General features: G+C 48.1%; 1 protein-coding gene across 3 annotated transcripts in view; it reads left to right on the top strand.

The window, feature by feature from the left end:
• Positions 1 to 21053, top strand: part of scube3 (signal peptide, CUB domain, EGF-like 3) — a 73876-nt gene continuing 52823 nt past the window's right edge. For 2 of the 3 annotated variants that reach the window (XM_028994309.1, XM_028994308.1), the window contains exons 1-3: positions 351 to 628; positions 15342 to 15464; positions 20332 to 20457. In XM_028994309.1, the coding sequence (XP_028850142.1) occupies positions 547 to 628; positions 15342 to 15464; positions 20332 to 20457 (331 nt within the window). In that variant the 5' untranslated portion in view covers positions 351 to 546. Of the gene's footprint in view, positions 85 to 350; positions 629 to 15341; positions 15465 to 20331; positions 20458 to 21053 lie in introns of those variants that run through there. The other variant, XM_028994310.1, reaches the window with a different exon arrangement.

The raw sequence follows: 21053 nt of genomic DNA, 5'->3' as shown, positions 1-21053 counted from the left end.
CATGCCAGGTTTCGGTAGGGACCCCGGGGACACTACGCAACAGGCCTGCGGATGAAGCGTTACTCCAGATGCGAGGCGGAAAAGGTGAAGTAGCCGGAAGTTACGGCCGAACTCATCCAGGAGCCGGGGGGGCAACATGGGGGAACTTTTGGGGAGACTCTGGTGCCAAGCCACCAACTTTAAATGGATGGGGGTCTGAGGTGACTGCACGTGGTCCCCAACTCTGACCTCTCGCCCACGGAAGCCGTATCCATGGTGACAGATCCCGCAACCGATTGTAAATTCCTGGAAAAAAGAGAGAGAGAGAGAGAGAGAGAGAGAGAGAGAGAGAGAGAGAAGAGAAGGAATGAGAGAGGGGTGCGCGGATGTTCGTCTCCCCTCCCACTCTCCTCCTTCTCGCCCTATAACCCCCCCATCCCGCGTCCTCCCGCACAGCCGGCCGGCGATGGTCGGGCTCGAACGCGACCGCACGGCCCCGCGCGTCTAGTGGCTCCGGACCCGCTCCGGACTCGCCTCCGTGGGAGACCGACGCACCCCCGCGCCGCCATGCGCGCCACTGTTGGATTAGTGGGCTTCTGCCTGGTCGCCTTCGTGCAGCGGCCAGCTTCGGCGAGCCGACCCACGCAAGGTGAGTGCGCGTCGGATCCTGGTCGCGAAAAAGAATCCGCGCAACTTGCGTGGGTTGCGCATCGTTCACTTAAAAAAGTACCTCCGATTCCCGTCCATTCCACGGCGTGATATTGCAGGCACGAACTACAACGAGGAATGTCGCAAAAATAGTCTCGTTTTAAACGAGGTTTGGTTGCGATCATCTAAAACGGCATGTTCGATCCTATCGCTATAATTTATTATTATTAGAATTATTAACGCGCGCGCGCTTTGGATAAGTTACGGCCACGTATTTTCGGAGGCTTTTACTTATATCGAACCGCACTTTCCAAAAGAGGTTTAAAAAAAAAGAAAGAACGAAAGAAAGGAAAGAAAGAAGGAGAAACTTTTCGCCCGCGATACTCCGGGCGAGATTAAAACCCGCCCGCGTTCCCTCCGGGCGACGTGGACCGCAGGCATTTGCCACCCCGGAGCCAAACACTTGACGCGGGTCCGCGACGGCGACGCGAAAGTCCCGATCTTCCTGCCTCGTCGCCCTCTCAGCAGCTTCCTTCTTTTCTCTTGCGTTTGTTACGAAAAAACGTGGGTGCTGCGGAGGTGCCTGTGGAAGCAGCCTAGTGGGTAAGACCCGGGTTCGAATCCCGCTTACTACCATCGTGTCCCTGAGCAAGACACTTAACCCTGAGTGTCTCCAAGGGGGGGACTGTCCCTGTAACTACTGATCATAAGTCGCTCTGGATAAAGGGCGTCTGATAAATGCTGTAAATGTAGGGTCGTGGGCTTCGGGAAATAAATGTGAGAGGAAAAGGGGGGAAAGAGTGTGTGTGTGTGTGTGTGTGTGTGTGTGCTTGGTGATGCCTCACACACAGGCACACAAAAAGACATCCCTTTGGGCGGAGGAGTGGCGGTGGGGCAGAGGGGGGTCTGTTTTCCATCCTGGGTGGTCTGTTTCCCATTGTGGGAAAACTCAATATTTACATTTTGCAATTAGGACGACTTCGCTCCCCTTTCATTTTCCACCACGTTCATTTGCGCCCATCGCTCTTGCAGGACGGCGGCGTCACCGTCACCCCGTCCTGGCACCTGTTCAGGCCGACGGCCGACGCCTTGTCCCGCGGAGCGATTTTCCGGATTTCACCAGTGAAGAGAATTTATTTGGAAACGCGCTTCCATCTTTGCAGGCCGGGCCCGATGCGACACTTCGGGTCCCGGGTCCCGGTGAGGGTACGAAGCGCTCCGGCCCCCGCGGATCTCCCGGCTGAAGGCCTGCAGACAATGACAGAGATTACGGGCCGTGATTTGTCGGGTCAATATTTATTCAACACAGATGTTGGCGACAAGCCTCTTTGTCCTTCATCAATGTCGGCTTAATTACAGGTCCGCGGCGGGAGTGTCAGTCGTGACTCAATCTGGGAGAAGAAGGGAAGGGGAAAATGTTCGCGGTAGACGGCGGGGAAAATGGCAGGAGGAAGGTGAGAGGGGGGGCGGAGAGGAAGGGAGAGGCCGCGAGCCGGGACCGGCCCGCCCTGGGAAGCTTCCAGCGCGGCACCGAGGCAACCGGTAGCGTGGCGTGTTGGTGTAACCTCTGCTCTCGGCCCCGGGGCGCGGCGGGGGTCCCCGGGCGGCCCCGGCGAGCTGCGATGGGGAGACCGGCGCCTCCCGAAGCCTGGCCGGCAGATGCTGGAAGTTCGGCGTTCCGCCGGAAAGGCTGAAAGGGCGGGAGACGGAGGGAAGAGATAAAGGGGGGCTTCTCGCCGTCCCCACCCCCCGCCAAAACACACCCTGACACCCCCCCCCGCACCTCACTTGTTTGCTTTGTCTTCCTTTCAGTCAATGAAGTCGCAGTGCCCTTTGTCACTTTTCCGAATCTGGCTGGGTCGATGCGGCCGTTGCCGACGGGGCTCGGCCTGGAGTAGGTGTCCGCAGAAGTAACTCGTACCTCCTCAGCCGGAAACGGAAAAAAGAAATCGTTTTTTTTTTTTTTTAGGCCGGAGGCAAAACCTTCTGTTTTTTCTCCTTTTTTTTTTTTTTTTATAGCGGTCGCCTCAGTTTAGGAGAGGAAAGAAGTCACCAGTTCGCGAAATGCCTGAGTGCTGAGCGCCTGCCGGCCCCGGCGTCGTGCTCGCTCGCTCCTGTTCGCACAACACTCGCTTGTGTGTCGCCGACAAGTCGGGGGGGAAGCTGGTCAGTCGGTAAAATGCGCCTCTGACGGGTTCGTTCTGCCTAGACTTTTGCGTCCTTAACCAGTAACGCGCCCCCCCCACAGAGTTTCAACCAACACCGCCCACCCATGTACATTTACGGCATTTACCAGACGCCCTTATCCAGAGCGACTTACAATCAGTAGTTACAGGGACAGTCCCCCCCGGAGACACTCAGGGTTACGTGTCTTGCTCAGGGACACAATGGTAGTAAGTGGGATTTGAACCTGGGTCTTCTGGTTCACAGGCGAGTGTGTTACCCGCTAGGCTACTACCACCCACACGTATTCTTCGCTCCCTTGCAACGTTTTTCCGGTTAAATCTATCCAAATACGAGCTGTCTTTTCTGGAATCAGGCTTTTTAAGATGCAAAATCCCCCAAAAGCCGGTGAAATCCTTTAAAGGCTTTTATTTAAGGCGTGTTAGCGTGTTTACACAGCGCACTACTATTAGGAGCAGCTCAGCGAGGACAAATGCTGCTTACGTCGCTTTCGTTTTTGACGATGAGGACAAAGTACACCGTTAACATGCAGTCCTTCACCTTAGGATATTTGGGCCGTTCCAGAGAAGCAGACTTCGCCGGCGGGCCGTCCCTTGTCCTCCCTCACCTTCCCGAGACAGCGCGTGGTCACTTACTCGCAGCCCTGTCTGAGCCGGACAACTCAATTCCGGCTTTTGGGTCCATCCGTCCCTGGACTTGCGCCCACATGTGGGCCGAAACCGCAGACGGTTTACAGACGCCCGGGATCCACATTTGGGCCACGCGTTGACAGGACTGGGTCACAGGCCGTGAATCGGCGTCGTGAGAGGCACGCCCACAAGCCGCATTCAGGCTATTTTGTCGGTGCCATTGTGGATCTGGCATCTTCTCGTCATTTGATGGAGGAGATGAGCATCGGGCTTCGTGAAAGTAGCTCGTGGATTAAGAACCGAATACGGGGGGGGGGGCTGACCTAGTTGGGAAGTGGCCCCGTAATCAGAAGGTTGCCGGTTCGAATCCCGGTCCCCACACACTGCTCCCCGGGTGCCTGTCATGGCCGCCCACTGCTCACCAAGGGTGATGGGTAAAAGCAGAGGACAAATTTCACTGTGTGCACCGTGAGTATCACAAGTGACAATCGCTTCGCTTCACTTGATCGGTTATATCAAGAGCGTTCACCCTGCGCCCGGTCCACGTTCAGATTTCGGCTCGTTTTCCTTTCAGTTCATTTCATGGGGCCCTGAGGAGCGGGTGAATCCCGGCAAAGCCGAGGTTCACCAGTCCAGCGGCCCTCGGTACATTTTTGTTGTTCTTGGTGCGCGCACGTTTGCTCAGAGGTGTTCGGCGTAATCTGTCCCCATTAAGAAGAGACGGCGGCGTTTGCCGTTCGGCCGGGGCGGGTCCTGGGGCTCCCGTGGCCCCGGGAGATTGGAGTGACGCGCCGGAATGTCTGGCTCCCGGTGTGGTAAGCGATCTCTCTTGTCCGTGGATGCCCCGCTCGATTATGGCGAGCTGAGCTGGACCCTCGGGTGCAGGACCCTCACCTTCTCGTAAAACGCGCGTGGGACGGGGACGAATGGACAGCGCTTCCGCGCGGCCCGTGTAAATATACACGTTCACACTCGCGCACACACATCGCAAATATACAGCGCGGCGCATTTTCGGCCGCACGTAGCTAGAAACAGCGTCTAGTATAAACACCGCCGACGTGGACGGATCAGCCCGCCCCCCGGCCCCCCTGACCCGCCGTTTCATTTATCGGCCCCTAATTTAAACAGTGTGCTGCAAATGAGGCCTGAAATATTTTTCACCGTCTTTTTGGGGTGCTTTTTTTTTGGGGGGGGGGTTCCCCCCTCCCCTCTCCCTTGGAGCGCTCTTTGTTCCCCCCGAAGATGAGCTCCGGCCTCGCTCTCTCCGGCGACCCCATTCGTGAGTCGCCGTTCAGCCATGGGCCGCTCCGCGGATCCTTCTGGAAAAGGAAAAAGGCCCCCGGTTACTGTCCCCCGCTCCGCCGTCCGGGGTCGGCGAGGGACGTCATCGGGTCGGTCGGGTGATTGGCTCTGTTTACAGGCAGCTTGTGTTTACATTCCTGCGAGCCGGCGGCAGCTTTTTGGGGACGGCAGCTGTAATGGAGAGGACGCGCTTTTATTCTGCTTAGTAATGGAAAATCACTTCAAGGAATCTCGGTGGGAGGGTGCGGCAGAAACGTCGTACAGAGCCGGTATGCAGAAATACCGTAGCCCTCGAGCCGGTCGCACCCTCCATATAACACAGGAACCACTTGGTCGAGGCCAGGATTCATCTTTCACGAGGAAGAAGAACAGTGCGTCCTCTCTGCTTCCAGGATCGTCGGCCCGTGACGTCCCGAGGGGCGAATTTAACATCGTCATTGACACGCAGCGGTTGTCTGCAGTTGTGCCGTCGGTTGAAAGAGCTCTGGGCCAGAACTGAGACGGCATCTCCGCTTTAACAGTGCAGGGCAAGGAGGCGGCCCAGTAATCAGAAGGTTGCCGGTTCGAACCCTGCTCCGCCAAGGTGGCACTGTGGTGCCACTGAGCAATGCACCGTCCCCACACGCTGCTCCCCGGGCGCCTGTCATGGCTGCCCACTGCTCACTCAGGGTGATGGGTTAAATGCAGAGGACAAATTTCACTGTGTGCACCGTGTGCTGTGCTGCTGTGTATCACATGTGACATTCACTTAACTTCACTTCACTTAACCCTCGGAGGTCCAGCAAGCCCTGCTCTCCAGGCCCGTCACTCGCACGGAAGAGTTGGTTTTTTTTCCCCCTATAAAATTCCGAATTCGCGGCAAATAAGTATATGAGTCTCCTTCGACGCGAGGGATCTGGCGGCAGCTGGTACGTGCAGTGTGCAAATACGCGCGACGCTTCATTGTCTTTTCTTTTTTTGGTACGTCCTGCCGAGAAGGGAAATGGCTAAAAATACCGGCGTAACACTCGCGCTGTAATTGCCATGTTCGCTGCTCTTAAAGCCGCTTTAGTAACTGACAACAGCAACAGCCTCTGCGCTTAATTGCCTGGTGCAGCGGGGCCAGAGTGTCAAGTCACTTAGCCGGCGCTACATGAATTTAAGGGTCTGTAATGGCACTAATTACGATCCGGCACTTAAAATGCAGCACGGGATCAGAAGGCGGAAGGCAGTCGGGCTTCTGTGCCATTTAAGGCTTGTTAGCGGCGACGTTCCGTGCGTGTTCCACCTCAGTTGAAGTCCTGACTCTGTGAATCGCTCTACGGGTATTTTTTCCCATTAAGACGGAATCTTTAAATTCTAGTCCATGAATGCTAGCGTGCGAACCAGTGGAATATTTTTCATTTATAACTTGATGATACAAGGTGCTTTTTTTGGCAAGTGAGATAATCCCTTCTATGGTTTCATTTTTTTTGCGTCCGTATCGTCATCTAAAATCCCGGAAAACATGGATTATCGGTAGCATATTTCATCAATAGAATTTAAAAAATGTGTCCAGAGACATGCACCGTCAATAGTCATGTAGTCTTAGAACCTAGACGGCAAGGTAAGTCATGATTCTGTAAGATGAGACCAGAAGTCCTACTTTAGAAGTTAGCGCCTTTTTCCATTGGGCCTTCGCGTGTATGGGATGATGGACGGGGTCGTCAGAGGAGATTTCGGCTTCCTCCAGAAGACCCTCGTGTGAAAACCAGCTCCGGGAGCGGCCGGAGACGCGCTGCCGCAGTGCCGGGCCTATCGCCTCCCCTCCGCGGTGAGAGGCGCGGTGAAAAGGGGAGGTTTGGCGCATCGCCCTTCATCCCTTCGGCTGCTCCTCTCATTTCAGAAAGTTTTTTTTTCCCCTCGCGGGATCCGACTCGCGCTCTGCTGGCGCATCTTCGATCCCATGAGACGAGAGTGGTTTTTTATCCTCTTTTCCTTTTAGGAAAGAGATCGTGCGTTCTGTCAGTGAAAAGTCGGAGAAAGAGGGAAATCGGAGGGGATCGTGAGATGCGCAGAGCTTGATGTCATTTTCTCTCGTGCATTAGGCGTGCCCCTCCGGGAAATGGCACTTTCGGTGTCTTAAGAGCGACTTGTTGAGGGAAGGCCTGCCAACGCTAGCGCGTCCTCGATCTGTCTTTCCTGCTACGCCGATACCTTCAGTGGTGGCCTAGCGGTTAAGGAAGCGGCCCCGTAATCAGAAGGTTGCCGGTTCGAATCTCGACCCGCCAAGGTGCCACTGAGGTGCCACTTAGCAAAGCACCGTCCCCACACACTGCTCCCCGGGCGCCTGTCATGGCTGCCCACTGCTCACTCAGGATGATGGGTTAAATTCAGAGGACATATTTCACTGTATGCACCGTGTGCTGTGTATCACATGTGACAATGACTTTTGAGCCGATGCCCGACAATCGCTTGTCCCACTCAAGAGTTCATCGTCTTGGATGAAGGGTTATGGGGGAATTGCACAGCACCCTCACAAACAAATCCGGCTCTCGCGTCTCATGCTGAGAGAACCCGGATTCTTGTGTGCAGGCAAGGCCTTCATTACCTGTCTGGAAGAAGCGCCAGCTCAGTGCTCACGTACGACAGCGTGTGGCGTGCCGCTAATTTGAAAGTAACGTTGCAGTAACGCAGCTCCTCGCCAGGCCTTTGGCAGGAATTTTAAGTGGGACCTCGAGGAACGTCCCGGTGCCAGTCACTCGCCCGCGGAGCGCAAAGCTGTGATTTTGTTTCTTCTCCCTCTTTTTTTCCATTTCTTCTTTCATTTGATGGTTTTTCCAGACGTAGATCTGCTACCCACTCCTTGCGCTGCCGCTAAGTCTATTGTTTGGTGCATATTTGTGCAGTTAGTTGGCTTTTGGGTGAAATAATAGCAGCACTTCCTTTGAAGGAATGTCAAAAAAATCAACATAACGGCGCCTTCCTGTTTTTAACTGATTGTGACATCATTACAAGATCATTTACAGCATTTATCAGACGCCCTTATCAAGAGCGACTTACAATCAGTTGTTACAGGGACAGTTAGGGTTAAGTATCTTGCTCAGGGACAAAATGGTAGTAAGCAGGGTTTGAACCCGGGTCTTCTGGTTCATAGGGATGTGTGTTACCCACTAGGCTACTACCACCCTAGATCACAATTGCATGTGTGTTTTACCTTTGCTTGCTTGGTTTGTTTATAGTATCACTCCTCCTTGGATACTATAGTAAAGTGAAGTGATTGTCACATGTGATACACAGCAGCACAGCACACGGTGCACTCAGTGAAATTTGTCCTCTGCATTTATCCCATCACCCTGAGTGAGCAGTGGGCAGCCATGACCGGCGCCCGGGGAGCAGTGTGTGGGGACGGTGCTTTGCTCAGTGACACCTCAGTGGTACCTTGGCGGGTCGGGATTCGAACCGGCAACCTTCTGATTACGGGGCCGCTTCCTTAACCGCTAGGCCACCACTGCCCCATAGTATCTCAGTATCCCATATATATAGTATCCCAGGAGTCCACGGTATGTCGTAGGGGTGTAAGAGACATATCAATATTGCGATATTTTATGTGGGAGCATCGATATTTTTGTATACATATTTAGTCCACCAGGTGGTGCTGTCGAGCGTTTTCTTTACCGAGGTCAACAGAGATGAGAATCAGCCTCCACTCCCGTAGGTGGCGCTGTACAGCTGGGTACTTTGAATTACTGCTTGGCATTTCGGGCATAGTGATATCACGAAACATGACAGACCGATCGTGTATTTCCGCTGTTTTTACATTTTCAGTGAACTGCGGAATACCGCGATATGTACAGTATTGCAACATATCGTGACACAATCGTATCATGACCCGTGTGCATCGTGAGATCCATGCCCAATATACGCCCCTATGTCACACGGGATGAGATTTGCAACGTGCGCTGATATTTAAGCTTTTTCGAAAAGTGAGAAGGACGAAGGAAAACAGCCCGACTGGAGCTGCCTGTGTTTTCTCTAGAAGCCCAGCAGACAACAAACAGTGCAGCCCTTCATTACCTGTAGAGGGGTTGAAAGGAGGTAGGGGAGGATGCTAAATTCTCTACTAATGTTGACGTCTGCATTTCATCAGAACTCCCCGTCTTCCCGTCTCTGTGTCGCCTGATAGCCCATTTGAGGTGTGTGCTGTTCGTGTGAGTAAGTGCCTTCGGTTTTGACATTATGAGCCCTATTTTTAAGACAGTGGACATAATAGACATTGCCGTGGGGCCTGTTTGCAAGTACAAGGCCAAGGCGTCCTTGGGATTTTGCATGAATAAATAGATAAAAAAAAAAAAAAAGAATGAACCACTTGGTTTTCTTGAGAAGCTAATCAGATTTTCATTCTGGATGATTTAACACATCACATTTGCAAAGTGCTGCAAACAATGCTGCCAGATGTGCCCAGATGTGTGACAAATTTTGTGAAGTGAAAGTGAAGCAATTGTCAACCCATCACCCTGAGTGAGCAGTGTAAATATGACAATTGGGTCCCTGATTACCTATAAGTGACAAGCAAAATACCAAATTGAAAAGCGACCCAGCTTGGCAACACTGAGCGCAAGATGCTGTCTCTTCCCTCGATTTTCTATCCTTGTTCACAGCACTATCAGTCAACATCACACACACCATCTCCGTTATAATTATCTCTGGGCCACGTCTGCTACCGAATCAAACATGCAGATAATCAGCACGAGTGAGTCTGACATTACTGAACCCATCCAATGCGCAATGTCTTAATTGTCATCTCGAGAAGTCATCCTCATCAGCGCAATTTCCATGCTTTAGTACTATTTGTGTGCCATTGTGCTTTTATTCTCTGTCCGTCTCATTTCTCTCAGACATTTCCTACCAGATGTCTTTTTTTTTCACTCTTGACTTGAGCAGCTCTTTGATTTTCTGGCCATGATTTATGCTCCAGCAGTCTGTGACTGACACCGACATTTGCAAAAAGCAACACTGAAGATGCTCCCCACCCCCCCTCCAAAAAAAAGAATCCCTACAGGACTAATTACTTCCAGGAGAGAGCCATATCGCGACTTACACCGAACATTTTGAATGGTGCAATTCAATCTTCATTGTGTGGCTTTTGTATTATACATTTTTTTTTTATTAAGAACGTGCTTTTGACTGAGATCCCATCTAAAGTCACGACCACGCATCACCTGGACGATGCAGCTCTGCATTCTCTAAATCATCATGGCTGGAAGCATGGCTGCTTTGGATGCAGGGGAGCTGGAGCCCGAAGCGCGGTGTAAATATCGGCCTGGGTTTGAGCTGCACACGGTGGCCCCCGGTGGGCTCCGTCTATCTCTCTGCCCCCTGAGCACACGCTCGCACACACACTGATGCACACTGTGGCCCGTCCAGGCTGCTGGACTAAATATAACCCGCTCATAAATCAGACCCCTCTGACCCCTCGTGGGCCGCCCGTCCCTGGCCTCGGAAGGCTGGGCGGCGGCCGTAGGAGAGCCTGGACATAATTGCCCGAGGGAAACAGCGTCTCCGTGTTAGCACTGCGCCGTTAGGACGGCATAAGACGGTCCGGGTGATATGACACGGGCCGCCTTTCGACCTCTGACGGGGATTCGTGTGTGCGCATCTGTGAAGCTTATGCCGAGGGAGCCGGCTGGCTACGGCACAGATTTGAGTTACCGCAGAACAGGAAAAGCTCTTTAAGGGAGTCAAACAAAGTTTTGGAAGAAAACTTTGGAAGAAAGAAGGGTAGAAAGGGATCCTCTCCGTAGATGCAGGAGTCGGTTACAGGGGCATTTTCCCCGGCGGGGCTCGCAGCGGAATGCGCGCCGGACTGATTCGTTCTGACTGGCTTATTTTAGTTGCTAAAGGAATTGGTTTTCAGCCGCTCAGTGCATTTCTCCTCTTTGTCCTGCCTGTGTTAAAGAGAACAATCAATCAGATATTCAGAAAAAGGTTGATTTTTGTCTTGCTAACTGCCTTTGTTCTTGTTGGCAAATAAAGTGGTAGCCATACATTAGCAGTCACAGCCAACAGCAGCCTATTTAGCCGCAGTTTCAGAGAATATCCAATAACTGACGCCAAAGAACTATGAACACGCTCAAAAGAAATTGATTCTTTCTTTCTTGCCTTTGGTTGATGTTTGGACTTTTCAGATGTTTTAGTTCTGTTGGCCTATGCCGACATTAGGGGTGTTGAAATAGGTCTTATTATCGAAGCACCGAGATGCAGTGCAGAGCATAATCGATTATATCATATTGATTTTCTGGTGGTGGCAAAAACTATGATCTGTATACAGCGCCGCTCGAGACCAGTTCCGAAACTCCAGAAGGATCTTATCAGTCTCTGAGTGTCCAGAGAGCTACAACACAACATTATTGTTTTACTGGGAGTTTAGAAAGTCATGCCTATTACGTGTGGCTTGTTGAGCAAAACTTTTTGGCAAACCTTGTGGCAAGTGCAATGCATGCTTTAAATTAGCTCCAGTGAGAGGAAAAAAAAGGTCGCTGTTCAGTCCGCGCTCAGCTGACACCACCGTTCATGTGAAGATCGTGTGAATACATTGATAATCAGTGCACTGGTAACCATAATCGAATCTAATTGTGCAGCCAGTGAAGGTTCACACATCTAGCTGACATGTTCCTGCGATTTAATTGTTATGGCTGAGCAGTTGACCAGTACTTGCTAAATTGTTGTTTGATGAATATATCTTCTCCCCACACACACTTAGCCATCTTTTGAGCAGCCAGTGTTGAACTGGTGGCTGGAAATTCTGAATAGGATAGAAATAATAGAAGTTGCACAGAATGGCTTCCAGCCTTGAACCACCTCGGCTCTGTGAATTTCAGTTCTGATTTATTTAAAAAAAATAAAAATGGGATTATTTGGTGATTATTTTTTTACAATGCATTGGTTAACCTAACGTTTCATTTTTCCAAATGGTTTCGATTATTGATTGCTTCCATGTTAATTGACTTTTATAGGATTTTATAACTTCTAATTTACATATTGGTATGAAAAACTCTTAAACTCATTACGAGTGAAACAACGTCAGAGGTAGCATTGAATGAAAAATTGAATTCTACTCAATGCCCTCAATTAAAAGAACAAAATAACCACTGTAAACTTGGGGGCTTAAATACAGAAAGTGTTTTATTGCTTTTATTAAAATCCAAAAGCATTGGAAGCCAGCAGCTCACCACGGTGTCCTTCCTGAACAAGAGAATTTAACAATCACGTTGAAAAAAATAAGTCTCTCAGGGTGATGAGGTCTTTATCAAGCTCACCATCTCAGTCAATCTAACACGGGTCGTGGTTCCTCCACGAAAGTGCAAAATAAATTGGCTCTGTGTTGTCTCGGGGTCAGGAGAAATACACGAAGCCATGTAAAGGATCTCCTGAGTTGCTGAAATGTTGAGCCAGGCCCCGGCCCCGGCCCCGGCGGCGTTAAAGGATTAGATTGTGGAGACATTTGCTTAAAGGCTGTTTCTCTTGCGGCACACTCCCGCACGGTGCCGCTGAATGACTTGATTGTGTTCTGCTGAGAAAACGCATTTGTGCTGCCCCAGGTCATTCGCTTCACCCCACATTGACAGGCAGTGAAAGATCTCGGCCCCGTTTCTGCTGGGAAGAAAAGAACAAGCTGAAAGATCTTGTTTTCCTGCATTTTTGCAGTTTTGATGTATTGCGGACACGATTGCATGTCTGATGTAGTGGTTGTACGTTTTTTTGGAGAGGAACAGTGGAATTGAGTTATGCTCATGGCCACAAGGATGTAGCAAATTACCAAACAATTGGCCAAAGGAAGACGGATCCCCGTAGAGACCAGAACAATGTGGGATGTTTGACCATTTATCTTGCTTGCATGTTCTGCCAGGGTTCATATTGAAATTGTTCTAGGCCTAATGAGTATTAATAGTCAAGGAGACATGGAGCTTTGGAGCCGACAGCAAGATGAATGTATTACTGTGACAAAAGCATCTCAGCCGTCCAGAAATGCTTGCAGCCGATATTCCCGCCCTCCCTCCCTCACTTTCTCACTTTCGGTTTAGGCAAAGTCAAGAAAGATGTTCCTTCTGTTTCCATCCCTGAGGACCCTCATTGTTTCCAGCTAATATAAATCAGTGGTGGGCATCGTGGAGCTGGAAGCACGGAGTAATTCTACCAGAAATAGGCTGCCAGGCACTGAAGAGATTTTTATATTAGAGTCAGGGATAGATTCATTGGGAACATTGGGCCAATTAGGGAATTGCGATATATGCAGGGTCCATATGCCAATGGCTGATAAATTGGGAAAAAAAAAAAATCTTGCTGTTAACCATTGAACTACACAGGACTCTAAGACTACAATAAGATTTATTTGCTGATGAGTTTTGTCACCAATGTTGGCCCCTAGACATGTTAATGTTTTTTATGGAAAAGAATAATATGAAAACCTGCTCGTCTTCCTACTTTTTGTTAGAATGCAGAGTGACTGATTGCTTGGCATTATTTCATCAAAGGTGTACTCCACACGATGGAAACCTGCTGTGTAGACGGGGTGGGCTGATGTTTATTTTTATTTTTTTTAAATCGATGGACATTATGTGGACACCTGCTTTTCTGACAGCCGGTGACTCATTTTCCAAATGGTTTGACAAACTCTGAGTCTGATTCTGAGATGAGTCAAATAGATACCCGCCAGTGATCTTTTTTTAATTCTTTTTTTTAATGCATGCCAAATGTTTACGTTATGTAAGGATATTGAAGACAGACAGCTGACTCAGTGTCTCCTGGCAAACATTTCTCGTAAAGTCCCTTTTGTCGGGGGCATCATCATCATCAAGTATTTTCCATGTTTCACAATCCTCGGCGTGAAACTTCGTAAACACTTTCTTTCTAACTCCCACCATGGACTTTTACTTGCCACCTAAAAGTCAATGGCTAAACGCACTCAAAAATTTTAGTAGCCGAGTGGCTTAGGAACTCGCCCATGAACCAGAAGACGAGCGCTTGCTGTGCTTAAACTACTTGCCGCATGAAAGGTAAAGGGTGGATTGTCTTTTATGGCACCCCTGTGTGTGTGTGTGTGTGTGTGTGTGTGTGTGTGTTGGGGGGGGGGTAAATAATAATGGAGGGGTGCTTTTAGCCCAGGGGTAGATAAGGATGGCTTGCAGTGGCTGTGTAAACTGTTCTAAGCCCCACTTCCCATAGGGAGGGATAATCCACAACACCTGGAGAACTGTGGTCATCTTGGATTACAAACACACACACACACACTCCTTCTCTCTCACACACACATACAAAAGCATGAGTTCATCAAGGGGCAGTGGTGGCCTAGCGCTTATGGAATCGGCCCCTTAATCAGAAGGTTGCCAGTTCAAATCCAGGGTGCCACTTCAGCACCAAGGTGCCACTGAGGTACCACTGAGCAAAGCGCCGGGCGCCTGTCATGGCTGCCCACTGTTCACCAAGGGTGATGGTTAAAAGCAGGGGACACATTTCGTTGTGTCACCGTGTGCTGTGCTGCAGTGTGTCACAATGACAATCACTTCACTTTCACTTTCAAGTGGACTGGTGCACAGGTATGTTAAAAGCCATCAGTGTTGCCAGATCCTAAATGTTGAAATATCCTACCAGTAGCTTAAATTTATCGAATTTTGAGAAAAATTATTGTACACATGATAACATCAATTCTGAAGTTGCTCAGGAAATCTGCTTCAATGACACATATCCTCATAGACTGTACATATTATAGCATATAGCAACCTTTACTAGATTTATGTGGCAGAACCACAGGACGAGTCCCTACACAGAACAAGAGCGACAGGAAGCTTTATTGTTAGTGGCAGCTACAGACTTTTACCACCCAGTAAAGCTGGGGTCTTTCTCCCATTCATTTCTGTAAGTCGATTTTGCATATGTGTACTCTTTGCTGCAACTCTGCCATGAAAATCCACGCTTAAACCACTCATCATTGTTTACTTTGTGCGTCACCACACGTTACATTGTGCATCGATTGGCTGTAAAGGAATGTGAGACGACTGCACGTAAATGCCAAGAATGTCTGCACAGCCAGATGGAAACAGAGATCTGCACCATGTCATGCTAATGAAATAACTTGGCGGTAAAATGAGGGGGTACAATTATCATACATTACGTGATTTTTGGAATTATTGATCGTAAATCGCACAGAGGGTAAAATTATGGTGCAAATACGATAATTATTGTGTGTCTGGCAACACTGAAAATGTGCGGATATGCTGGCATGCGGATGGACTTATCGGTAGACTGTTACATAAATGGGAGTGCAAAGCTGTTTAAAATGCATGCCAGTCCTGGATGTCCTATTTGTCTCACGACACAGCAATTACACCTTAACTTGTTTTCCGTCTTTTCAAAAGCACAGAATTTGCAGGGGGGGAGAAAATTGTTTATCTTGTGCAAGAACCATTGCTCTGTCAAACATGCAGCCAGAAATGCTGCATTTTGTGATTTAGTTTTTTTTTTTTGTTGCTCGGGGTGCATTGTAAGGTTAGTTCTGCCCTGTCTGTTGACGGCCCTGCAACCAACCTTTCAGAAAACAAAGCCACTGAATTGCATTTTCTCTCTCTCTCTCTCTTTCTCCAGATGTGGATGAGTGTGCCAGATCTCTGGATAACTGCAGCATTGATGCCATCTGTCAGAACACCCCCAAGTCATACAAATGCATCTGCAAGTCAGGCTACAAGGGAGACGGCAAGCACTGCGAAGGTACGGAGAGGCGTACGTGTGTGGGATGCTAAGATGCCTCGACCTGTCTGCAGACGGGGGAGTGGCAGGCCGGCGAACCTGCAGCTCCGGGCTGAATGTGTGTTCGGAATATTCCATCGGAGATTCTGCCGTAGTGTGGCAGAGGGCTCCTTCGTGGCCCCATAGTGGCACTATGTTAGCACAAAGGTCCAATGAAAGTTGGCTGTAAAGAGCTTAATGTTGCTATTCATATACACATTACAGCGCCAAGCATTTTAATCACCAGAAGGACCTTTGTGACCCAGCTATGCATAATATATGCTTTGATAGGTGGAAATAATAACCATTTTAAGTTGACTGAAACAGATGTCCTGGTGTCCTTGACAACTTTATTATATACTAGTTTAATGGATATCCATATATTATCAAGCTAATAAATATAATTTGAGCATCATGGACATAGGGTGTCATGACATAATAAATAATATATTGCTATTGGCAACTACTTAACTACACGTCATCATTGTGATAGCAATATGATATGTATCAAATAAATATGACATGATTTATGTAACTGTTATATATTTTTTTGTATTAATGCGGGTGGAAAGTGGTTTAAACTGGAATAAAATGTGGCTTTTAGCCCGTAGTCAAATCTCAGTTGGAATGGAAGGTCTCCCAGCCCACAGCGTGCCTGCTGGTGACATATCGCTTTCTGCCATCACACTTGCCTCATTCCTGCTATGTCAGATGGTGGCCATTTAGAGACATTGCTGAGATGAGGTCCCAGGACAGCGGTCAAGTTCAGCATCAATGTGAAACAGAAGGCCTTCGCCTGAGATCCTCTTCCAGCACCTCGAAAGAAGGTCCCTCCACCTCATTAGAATATAACTGTGGCTTCAGCGTGGAGGGAAATGGGCTGTTAGGTTATGCCGTCTGTCTGAATGGAGTGTTAATGGTATCGGAAAACCCGCTGTCATGCTATAAGGCTCCATATTCAATGGTGCCATCCGGGCTATAATTTGGCACATGTGGACAGATGCGGCATATAAAATAACATTAGTTTGAGACTCACCTGCAAAGATGGAGGCAATTGTGGGGCAAAAGGAGACAGATGGAGTCTTTTTCTCTTACTGCGTGACAGGGCAGGATTTTGGCAGCACAGGATTTTCTAGAACGTAATTTTTTAAGCTTAAACACAAAGAAAAAAATCCAAGCAACACATTAATATTTTGCATGAAGGACACCTTCCCCTTGTTGCCAGGTTGGTGGTTTACACGTCTTTATTTTTCGGAAAGAAGACTGCAGTTACTTTGGACTACTTGAAAACAGAATTCTTGTTTTGGGTCAGTTTTTTTTTGTTGTTTCTTGTTCTTGTTTTGAAGCAGTCCTTGTTGCAAACCGAGGGCGGCCTTTGTGCATTGTATTTGGCGATTCTTGTTTGAATCTAATTGTGGCTGATGTCACCATCAATTTCGGCCATCATTGAATTATTTTGTCTTGTAACACGGCAGCGTTGTCTTTAATAAATTAGATACATATAATTTAGCTGTTGAATCAGATATTGTCCCAGTGTTACGTTGCACAACCAACATAGTTTCGGCTTTGTAATGTGCTGTCTCGTGTTTATTTTGCGAAATGTTCAGCGTGCAAGATGCCCAGACCTGGCAACACAGAGAAAGGCCGGTTTGTTCAGGGAGCGATGCCAGGCAGACTACTTTTGCGAACCTTCGAGTTACTTTTTTTATTCGGATACCATGAGGCTTGGCAACTCCCGGGGTGTCGGGTTTAGCGTGGGTTTATGTTTATAAATGGGCTGATATTAGAGCCGGTGCTGTCGTAAGAGTTTCTCCCCTCGCGCTCACGGTGGAAACGTGGACGTTTGGACGGCCACTTCAAATATACGCTTTCAGCATAGCATTTCAGCTTTTAATCTCCATAAACCGCGACGGAGCGCCGCTAGCTCCGCGCCATAAACAGAAAACAAACAAAGAGTCTTATTTGAGTCAACACGGGCCTCGGCCGAATAAAATAAGCAGCGCAATTATGAGCAGAAACTCGGGCTTTTCGTTTACATGGCTGCAAATGAAGTACGTGCTCACGTTCAGGCCATTTGCAATGCGAATGCGCCTTCATCTTTTAAAATGCAAGTTGTGCACAGTACTTTGGTGAGTGGAGAGTGTCCGACTATAGAGAAAACCTATAGTTTTTATTCTTAAATATGTATATAACTGAGATAAAGAGAAAATGTACCTAGAAGAAAGAAAGAAAAAAGAAACGCAGATTGCCAGAAGTCCATAAAAGGTTCCCATAGCCTCAAAAAAGACATAACCTTAATCTATGGTGCACGCAGCTTGAGGGTTTTAGTGGTTCCAGTTAAGCTGGATGCATTTTCTGGCTATACGGGATATTACAAGATCCGACGAAACATGATACTCTGATGACATCGAGGAGAAAAGTTTGGATACAATTTAAACAAGCACCAGTATGGTGTATGCTATGCATTTATTTACAGTTCTGCTCAGATATCATATTACGGGGTGATATTACAGCCCGTTATTACAACATGTTGTTTGCATGTGTGAGGTGAAAGGTGTCTTCAGGATTTAAGGGGTTCGAATCCCGATCTGCCAAGGTGCCACTGAGGTACCGTCCCCACACACTGCTCCCCGGGCGCCTGTCATGGCTGCCCACTGCTCACCAAGGGTGATGGGTTTAAAGCAGAGGACACTTTTCACTCTGTGCACTGTGTGCTGTGCTGCTGTGTATCACAATGACAATGACTTCACTTTAAACTTTAGGATGTACAGAAATAAAAAGAAACACAAATTTTTTTCGATGCACAGGTTTAAATCCGTGGTCGGGCTCCTCCTGTTTTAAACTTTAAAAGGTCCTGTTGTGGATGACAGAAATGATTATACACCATCAGAAAGGATAGCTACCTTCTCTTCTCCATGATACGTAGAACTACGTCTTCGTATGTAAACCCTGAAGACAACTGCAAACAAGATTAGTGCGTAGTGCTGCATGTAGTGCCAGTTCGAGATCTTTTTTTAGTGAAGTTCTGTATATCAAAGAGACCTCTCCTTTCAGCATGGTGGAAAACTTTGTTGTCATGTTCCAAGAGTGGAGATAAGGTGACAAAGTTGTAGGTAACAATATATGTATATTTTTTAATTTAGGTATATTAGGTTAGAAAAACCAGACTTATTCTTAATCCTAATGGAAATATTGATATATCATGCATCAGTTAGAATGTTTTGAAAAGATTGTAAAATGGGTGGATGAACGCTGTGGCTTCTTCATTATTCCGTCCCTCATGTTAAACTTGCGGCTGCGGTTTCCCTTTGTTGACAGGCAGCTCTCCTTTGCCAAAGAGTACACAGAGCCCCCCCATCCTAAATCTGCTGAGGATTTGGGGATGCGAAAGCAGAGGAGACAGAATGGTGGGCTTTAGTCTGAAAAGAATAACAAAAATAACGAAGGAGATTTATGTTGGACTTCCATTTATCTCCTCTGGCAGACGGCCTGACGCTCGCACAAGCGCCCGGCTTCGTGCAAGCCATGCTCCAAAACTTTCCACCCCTTCGGGGTTCATTATGACACGCCGCGAGGGGCTCCAACGGGCCCATCATGGGGAGAGATCTTGGAAAGAGAGATGGCACCACAGGTAGGCCGGAGTGGAGAAGGAAGGGAGAGTCCGGTTTTAATTAGGCCACAGAAGCCACCGAGCCTGGCTGAGTTCAGAGAACAGAGCTGGGCTTCTGCGGCTCGTCGGAACCCAACTAGACCCCCCCCCCCCTCCCCACCTCCGTGGCCTCTATATTTAAAGTGCTCCTCCATGCTGCCTCCGATCTGTTTGATGTTTACACGCCTCACGCTGCCTCTCCCAGCCGGGGCGTCGACCCGATCGGCACTCCACAGGGCTCTCGGCGTGAGCAGCAGCTGGTTCTCGCTGTGGCTTCTCACTTCGTGTTCACGGCACGTCTTGTGGAGATTTCTGTTCTGGAAGCGCTGACCCGGTGCTCACTGAGGGCACTGTGGTGCAGGCAGGATAAAATATAGTTTTGCAAGGTGTCAGATTTAACTTGTAGGCATATTAATAAAGTAAAGTCAGGCAAAGTAAACAAAGGACTTCATATCTGTTTGGGCAACTTTTGGTCAGTGACAGGTAATGAATAACTCAGATACAATGGTGCATTTTGGGAAAATCACCATGTTGAAGGTACTACGTTGGTCTGTGTAATGATGATGGTCTGTGTAAAATGTGTGTGTGTGTGTGTGTGTGTGTGTGTGTGTGTGTGTGTGTGTGTGTATGTATATATATATATATATATATATATATATATATATATATATATATATATATATAAGATATACTATACATGTTTACTATATTATATTATATATTATATACATAATACAAATTTTTTGAGAGACTGCAATTCAAGGCTACTGCTACTACTGTTTAATTGACGTTACTTCTCCAGTTGGACTGTGGCTTTTTCTACTCGAATCCAGAACACCTCCAAAATGGCAAAACTTTGGCTCCCCAAGTGTGGCCGTTATGCAGCTTTAGAAAACAATAGCGTAGGCCTATTTCGGGGTCACTTATTCCTGTGTTAATTGTATGTTAATTATTATTGACTATCATGCACTGATAGTATGCAGTCAAACACACACAGCGAGTGATGTTAACTGCACTACGTTGGTGTAAATATTAAGAATAACAGCTATACACTCTCTCTCTCTTTATATGTGTGTGTGTGTGTGTGTGTGTGTGTGTGTGTGTATATATAAAAAAGCTTTGAATGCGAATAGTAGTCTCAGGACCTCCCGGCACACCACTGCCACGTGTGTTAACTCTGTCCTCTTCCCTCCCATGCAGATATCGACGAGTGCGCGAGCGAGTACACGGGCGGCTGCGTCCACGAGTGCATCAACATCCCAGGAAACTACAGGTGCACCTGCTACGACGGTTTCCGACTGGCCCACGATGGGCACAACTGCTTAGGTGACTGAGAGTGATTCTTCATGCCAAAGTATTACTTCTGTGGTAAATCGTGTATGGTACATGTGGACAGGTTTTCAGCAGTTTATACGTGGTAAATAAATTTATTCCCAAAAGGACAATTATAAACTATCATCCACTGTTGTGGGGGGTTGGACAGTGAGTGCATATTACCTTTTCTACATTGCGGGTATTTAGGGTAATAGCTGCCATGAATATTAACAATAAACTCAGAATTTCCTGGGTGGCACTTCAAGAGGGTGGAAGTAGCTTAGTGTGTAATGCACTTGCAAAAATCACGGGTTCAAACTAGCATTGTGTCACTGAGCATGACACTGAACCCTGAGTGTCTCCTGGGAGACTGTCACTGTCACTACTGAGTGTAAGTTGCTCTGAACAAGGTTTCTGATAAATCCCATTAATGTAAATGTGCAGGGTATGCATTAGGGCGATTTACCGAATTTGAACCAAAACCCCAGACTCAGGCGTGCAGCTCCGGTGCCGCTCCGGTGTACGCGGAGAGAGAAAGAGTTCGTACCGTAAATCGGCCCATCCGAGCCAGCATGCAGCAGAGTGAACAAAGTTTAGGCAATGAAACA

Source organism: Denticeps clupeoides, chromosome 10, assembly GCF_900700375.1.
Source record: "Denticeps clupeoides chromosome 10, fDenClu1.1, whole genome shotgun sequence".
In the NCBI taxonomy this organism is placed as follows: domain Eukaryota; kingdom Metazoa; phylum Chordata; class Actinopteri; order Clupeiformes; family Denticipitidae; genus Denticeps; species Denticeps clupeoides.
This window is presented reverse-complemented; position numbering and strand designations above follow the sequence as displayed.